This window comes from Phalaenopsis equestris, unplaced genomic scaffold (genome assembly GCF_001263595.1).
Source record: "Phalaenopsis equestris unplaced genomic scaffold, ASM126359v1 Scaffold000741, whole genome shotgun sequence".
Lineage (NCBI taxonomy): Eukaryota > Viridiplantae > Streptophyta > Magnoliopsida > Asparagales > Orchidaceae > Phalaenopsis > Phalaenopsis equestris.
In genome coordinates this window covers 1,386-9,239 of record NW_018165181.1, presented here as the reverse complement: position 1 = coordinate 9,239, position 7,854 = coordinate 1,386, and the positions used below count along the sequence as shown (strand labels likewise).

General features: G+C 32.3%; 1 protein-coding gene across 3 annotated transcripts; it reads left to right on the top strand.

The window, feature by feature from the left end:
* Nucleotides 1-3,713: 3,713 nt before the first annotated feature.
* LOC110030610 (probable receptor-like protein kinase At5g18500) lies at nucleotides 3,714-7,139 on the top strand (the record flags this gene model as incomplete). Of its 3 annotated transcripts, none has more annotated exon segments than XM_020733405.1 (6): nucleotides 3,714-4,070; nucleotides 4,744-5,441; nucleotides 5,839-5,943; nucleotides 6,198-6,320; nucleotides 6,714-6,884; nucleotides 7,010-7,139. In XM_020733405.1, coding segments are annotated over 5 exon segments (1,209 nt in total), but the record flags the coding sequence as incomplete, so codon positions are not given.
* Between the last annotated feature and the right edge of the window lie 715 nt (nucleotides 7,140-7,854).

Genomic DNA, 7,854 nt, shown 5'->3' with positions numbered 1-7,854 from the left:
ATGCTCATATATCAATCAAAAGAAAAAAACCAACCAAAAAACTAAAATAAACAGATGAATAATGCTCATATAAACTTCATGCCATCGCTTTTACTGATTGATCAGAACGTGTATGGATTCAAATAACTTATTTATCATACATACTTCAAATATGCAACAAAGCATTTATAATTCTATTTATAAAAATCTCTGACAAACTTTAAAGAAGTAGTGCTCAACATTCTTCCCCTATTAATCCACTGAGGAGAAGGCAATAGCAAACAATTTGACCAGCAAAATTTGTCTCACAAAACAGAAAACTAGTGTCCATATATCAATCAAAAGAAAATAAACTAATAAAAAAAATTAAATACATAGATGAACAATTTTTATATATAATTCTTCCCATTGCTTCTAGTAATTGATCACAAGAATTAAGGATGTTATTAACTTATATATCATCCAAACTTCAAATATGCAACAAAAAATATGTAATTTTATTTATAAAAGTTTCAGATGTACTGAAAAAGGAAGTAACGGTCAATATTCCCCCCCCCCCTACAAAATGTTGCTCCACATTGAGGAGGAAAGTACAAATAATTTGACCAACAAAATATGTTAGACAAATTGAAAACCAGTGCTCATATACATATCTAAAGAAAATAAACCAACAAAAAAAATGAAAAGAATAGATGAACATTACTCATATAGATTTCATCCCTTTGCTTCTACGGATTGTTAAGAACAGATAAAAATGTTGTTGAATTATCTATCATGCAAATCTTAATTGTGCAGCAAAACATATTCAATTCTATTTAGAAAAGCCTCAACAGAAGAAAACTAAAAAAAAAAAGTGCACTCAACATTCTCTACCCCAAAATGTTCTGTACTCTGAGGAGGGCAAGAAAAAGCAATTTAGCCTGCAAAATTTGTCAGAAAAACCAAAAACCAATGCTCATATATCTATCCAAACAAAACTAACAAACAAAGAAATCAAAAACAAACAAATGAGCATTGCTCATATATATTTCATCACATTGCTTCTACTAATTGATCAGAACAAGTAAGGATTCTGCTAATTTATCTATCATGCATACTTCAAATATGAAGCAAAGCATATGTGATTCTATTTATAAAAATCTAAACAAAAGAAAACAAAAAAAAAGTAGTACTCAACATTCTTCACTCTAAATTTTACTGTACACTAAGGAGAAAACAAAAACCAACAATTCAACCAGCAAAATTTGTTAGAAAATTGAAAAATCAATGCTCATATATTTATCCAAAAAAACTTAACTAACAAAGAAATGAGCATTGCTCATATATATTTTATCTCATTGCTTCTACTGATTGATCAGAACGAGTAAGGATTTTGTTAACTTATATGTCACGCATACTTCAAATGTGCAGCAAAAAATATACAATTCTATTTATAAAAGTCTTAGATAAACAAAAAAAAAAAAAACAATGCTCAACATCCTCTCCCCAACAAATTACTCTACACTAAGCAATAGGTAAAAACAAACAATTCGACCAACAAAAATTGTCTGACAAACTGAAAACCAATGCTCATATATCAATCAAAAGAAAATAAACAAACGAAAAAAGCTGAAATAAACAGATGAGCAATGCTCATATATATTTCATTACATTGCTTCTATTGATTGATCGGAACATGTAAGGATACTGCTAACTTATTTATCATCCAAACTTCAAATATGCAACAAACAATGTGCAATTCTCTTTTAAAAAGTCTCAATTAAACTAAAAAAAAAGAAGTTATAATTAACACCCCCAAAAATGTTACTCCATATTGAGAGAGAGGCAAGTGCAAACAATTCAACTAATAAAATATGTTAAATAAACTGAAAATCGGTGCTCATATACCTATCTAAGAAAAATAAACCAACAAAAAACTAAAACAAATAATGAGCATTGCTCATATGTATTTCATCTCATTGCTTCTACTGATTGTTCATATCAGGTAAGAATGTTGCTAACTTATCTATAATGCAAACTTCAAACGTACGACAAACCATATGCAATTCTATTTATAAAAGTCTCAACAGAAGAAAATTTAAAATATGAAGTAGTGCTCAACATTTTTCTCCCAAAAAATGTTACTCCACAATCAGAATATTTAAAATAATAATTCTTTAAAAAATAGTTAAACAAAACTCATATATTTTCAACGACATAGCTTCTACTGTTTAATCAGAATTATTATAAATGCTGTTAACTAATCTATATTTCAAAGTTCAACTTTGCATCAAAACATATGCAATACGAAAGAAAAAAAAGGTGCTCAGAAAGCTCCCCACAAAATGTTCATCCATGCATATGCATGCGAAAGAGCAAGTTAATCGATCAACAAACATCAATATATATATACCTTAAGCTATATATATATATATATATATATATGCAAATCAAGAACACAACAAAATTCACAAAAGGAACAAGAATCAAAGAGGCAGGCAGTGAATGAAACACAAAAAAAATCCATAGAGAATAAAACTTCACTGAAAAGTTGTAGCAAGTGATTGACGTTGAAGGGAGAGAGGGGAGCGAAACCAACTTTCAACCCCAACGATACAAGTGACAAAGGAGAACAGAGGCGAGAGTATATACGAGGATAGAGAGTGAGATTATTAGAAATCTGAAGAGATACTGACAACAAAGGCACATCACAACGGAGCTCCAGTCGCGAAGCTCCTTCCCCCTCTTAAGTTTCGACGTTTGACTTGCTACAACCCTAACCAACGAAACACTCGAAATATTAAAACACTTCTTCTCTTTTTTCGCAATCAAAAGCTGCAAAAAGCGCGGTCCCAAACGGGCCTTAAGATTACGATCCATACATTTGGCATACATATTTGTTGCATATTAAATATATTTTTTTTTCAGAGAAAAAGATTATTTAATTGAAGTTTATTTATGAGCATGAGAGAGAGAGAGAGAGGGAGAAATTTTGTGATTTCATAAATTGTGATTATGTATAATAGGAGATAAAAGGCCTAGCTCATGATAAATGGGGGCATTTGCATATATACCACTCAATTCTTATGTATTCATATATCTAGCACCTACTTTTACTTTTTTACATTTATACCATTTATATCTTTCGTATCAAATAAAAAATACCACCATTATAGCTCTTTTTAAAAAAAACTAAAAATACACCTTTTATGCATATGTAAGCTGGTGTGTGTGTACAAGTGAAGTTTAGGTGCTAGATTTGTAAATACATAATAATTGAATGGTATATATGTAAATCTTCCAAAATAAATAAATAAAATTTAGAATACGGCTTAATAAAATCATATTGTTTAATAAAGTTATGCTCACCTATGACTTACTACCATAGCACATATGCTTTATGAATTGTCAAATATGAATCCAACACACTTGAAGTTGATGTATTTATGTTGAGATTCTAAAATCACAAAGATTTTTTATTTAGAAATATATATAAGAAAATGATAAATTATTTTTTAATAAAAAAAATTAAAATTTAAAATATAAATAAGTCATGCCTCAGGACTAATGCAGAGCTATCTATGAAACCTCATTCGGTAATCTCTCACATTCAAATGTAAATAAATAGTTTACGTAATTTCAATATCATATTTAAATATGAAAACTCTAAATATCTAATTTTTTTTTTCTTAAAAAAAATTCTATTTTTAGGGTTTAATTGCGTGATGCTCTCTACGGTACTTTTACTGCACTGATAAGTCATCTTCCCCATCTTCACCTACTACTGATAACGCCTTTTCTTCTTACTCCACATAACTCTCTCTCTCTCTCTCTCTCTTTAATATTGAGTTAGGGTTTCGTTTCTCTGTGGAATTCCTGCTTGTTGAATCCCGAACCTCCAACTAATTTTAGCTCGGCGGTCCCATCTCCTTCTCATTCTCTACACTAGCCCATACCAACCGTATAATAGCAGTGCTGACTGGTCCGACCGACAAACTCAGTTCATTTCGGAGAAGATGGGACCGAATCTTCCGCCACACTCAGTTTGAGCTATATTTTATTCTTCTCTCTATAGAGGGGTATAAGGGCGAGGTTCAACACAACAGATCGAGTTAATCGTAGTTAAGGTAAGTTGAATCGAAGTTTAGATTGATTTGCTTAAAGAAAAATGGAGTTTTGATGCTCGATTTGTAATCCTGGCCTGATTACAATGTTGAATGTCGTTTGGATTCTGGTTCTGTGCATAGGGTTATCATCTTGTTCTGATTTGGGATAGATGGTGGTTTTTGGGAAGATTTTCTCTCTTATTTAGTTAAGTTTTCTTCTTCATTGGAGTTTGAAGAGATGAGTTCTAACATTCTTATTATTTGGGGGCGGTGATCTAATCGGTGATTACTGATCTCACTTCCGCTCTGCTGTTCAAGTTTTGAATTTGTGATGATTTTTTTAAGCTGAATTTTTCATGTTTCATGCTGTGTATATAAATATGAAAGTTTAGGTTTGAGAAATGTTAATACATTAGAATTGTATGCTATCACTGTAAATGCCCCAAGTTAATCTATAGGCATTATTAGATTGTTTCTATTTGTCAGGGTTACAGATTAGTCATCATTCTCAACATTATATTCAAGCTTGATAGGCATTTTTGGCTATTTATGTATCTGGCTTCATGTTTAAGAGTTGCTCTAAGGAATTTTTGCAGATCATGCATGGTTTTGCTTAGAGTGTTGTTAAAATTCATCCTTGTTCTTTTCTTGAAGTATTATATATTCTTTAATTTTGCAGGATTTTGCAATAAAAAACATGTCATCATCTGGAAGTTCTCTCAATGGCCAACTTTCGCAAAAAACCGATGTTTTCGGCCTTAAGCTTTGGGTTGTGATTGGAATAGCTGTTGGAGTCTTAATATTTTGCGTTCTTTCTATACTAGTATTATGCCTTGTTGTTCGGAGTCGCAAAAGGTTTAGAACTTCCTTGAAATACCTCCCAGCAACCCAAATTCCGACTGTTTCTAAGGAAATTAAGGAGGTGAGGGTGGAACAAGTCTCGGCTGATAATTTTATACCACAAGAGGGGATCCTTCTAACTATTCACGACAAATCTAATGATAAGGGTTCGGATAAGGTCATGCTCCATTTGAATTTGGGTAAATCAAAACATGCCGGTGATAGTAGTCACTCAGGCTCATTTCGTCGCACTGATAGAGAAGCAGGTTCACAGTCCGGCGAAGAAGGAAATTTGGAAACAAATACTATTTGCAAACCAGCTTCTTCGTATTCGATAACTGCTCCTTCACCTTTGACGGGCCTTCCAGAGTTTTCTCATCTCGGCTGGGGGCATTGGTTTACTTTGCGGGATTTGGAAGTTGCAACCAATCGTTTTTCGAAAGAAAATGTTATAGGGGAGGGTGGATATGGAATTGTGTATCGTGGATGTCTCATCAATGGAACTCCCGTGGCTATCAAAAGATTGCTAAACAATTTGTAATTTTGCATGGCCTTCTTTTGCATATTTATTTGACGTGTCCTTTGATTGCAATCAGTACTCTTATTTGCAGGAGGAAAATGGTGCATTTAAATACATAGAACACAATTCTTATGTATTTACATGTCTACACCTAAACTTTATACTTATACACATAGCACTAAATTCCTTAATATCACATAAAAAAATAACACGATTATCATTTTTTAAAAGTTAAATACTCCTTTTCGTGCAGGGGTTTAAAGCTCCAAATGCTTTGTAGGTAAATATGAAAGTTTAGGTGTGAGATATCTAAATACGTAAGAGTTGTGTGTTGCGTATATAAATTTTCCAAGAAAAAAGTAATATGCCTATGGATTTCTACCATCTTTTAATTGAAGCTTTTATGACTTGCAGGGGACAGGCTGAGAAGGAATTTGGAGTGGAAGTAGAGGCTATTGGTCATGTTCGTCACAAGAACTTAGTTCGGCTTTTGGGATATTGTGTGGAAGGCACTCAAAGGTGAGACACGATCTAACATAGTTCTTGATGTATAAATTTATGTTTGTTCCTCCACAATTATTGAGTTGAATTTGACAAAAATGCTAAAATAAAGTCTGTATAATTTTTGTTCTTCATACACCCTTTTCTAACTTTGGGGATATGATTCTAAGTTTTTCATGTATAATTTTAGTTTCAACTTTGGATTTTTGTATTTATTTCATATAATTTTGGAATTTGCATTGCTTTTCCTAATGCGAAGTGTGAAATTTCAGGATGTTGGTTTATGAGTATGTAAATAATGGAAACTTAGAGCAGTGGCTTCATGGAGCTTTGCGCCAGCGGGGTTCTCTCACGTGGGATGCTCGTGTAAAGATTCTCCTAGGAACTGCAAAGGCGTAAGCCACTTTGTCCAAAACATATGACATAATTTCATGGTTTATTGGTTCTCTTTGTAGATTGTTACATAACTTTTTATGCCACTTTTGACAAAATTAGGTTTTTTTTTTTGGAAGATTTACATACATACCACTCAATTTCTATGTACTTACACAACTAATACCCAAAGTTCAATTTTTTCATGCATACCGCCTTACCTAATGTGAATAGGCGTATTTCACCTTTTAAAAGTTAAAATGGTGGTATTTTATATGTGATATGAAAGATTTGAGTGGTTCAAATGCAAAAAACAAAGTTTAGGTGTAGATGTGTAAATACATATGAATTGGGTGTTATGCATGAAAACGCCCTTTATTTTTTCTGATTTTAGATGCATTGTTTATGTTTGTCAGACTTGCTTATTTACACGAGGCCATCGAACCAAAAGTGGTTCACAGGGATATAAAATCCAGTAATATATTGATTGATGATGATTTTGATGCTAAAGTATCAGATTTCGGTTTAGCCAAACTTCTCGGGGCTGGAAAAAGCCATGTCACGACTCGAGTTATGGGAACATTTGGGTATGCTGTGCCATATTTCTTATCCTGCAGAATCATTTGAAATCATCAAAGCTTTAGCTGTGATTTTAAATATTTTCATTCGAATTATATAGAAAATAGATGTTGAGCTTTTCTTTTATTTGCAGCTATGTAGCGCCTGAATATGCAAATACAGGACTTTTAAATGAAAAGAGTGACATCTATAGTTTTGGGGTTGTACTTTTGGAGGCCATCACAGGAAGAGACCCGGTGGATTATGGCCGACCGAACAATGAGGTATCCGATTATCATTGTTTGAATATTAACCATGGTTTGTTGTGTTCATGGAAGTGAGTTTTTGGTGGGGCTGTTGATTATGGTTATGATTGTTCACAGTGTTTGGTAACTATTAATTTCTAGGAAGATTTATATACATACCAGCTAATTCTTATGAATTTATATGTCTCACACCTAAATTCAATTTTTACATGTATGCCACCTTGCCTATGCATGAAATGGTGTATTCACTTTTTAGAAATTAAAACAACAGTATTTTTGAAGTGATATAAAAGATTTAGGTAGTATAAATGTAAAAGCTAAAATTTAAGTGTTAGATATGAAGTGAAGAGATAGGGTTTTCAAAAATGCTAAATTAGTTCTCCGACTGTTTTAATGGGAGTTGAAATAATTTTACTGGGGACTATTTCAACCTATATTAAAATAGTTTGAGACTTAATTGACACTTTTATAAATTCATGGACTAAATGACTCCCTTGCTAAGAGCCGGGAGATCATTTTGACACTTTTCTCATTAGATATGTAAATACATAGGAATTGGGTGTTATTTATGTAAATGCTCCTAATTTCTATGGTTAAAAGGTTGTTTTGTTATTTACATCCAATTCAATTCGTTCAGCATCATAATTGTTATGTTTACTTCTCCTTTTTCTTAACTTTTAACGCTATGAAGTGTTAACTTTGTTTTTGCTGTCTTTTGCGCAAACTTTGGCCC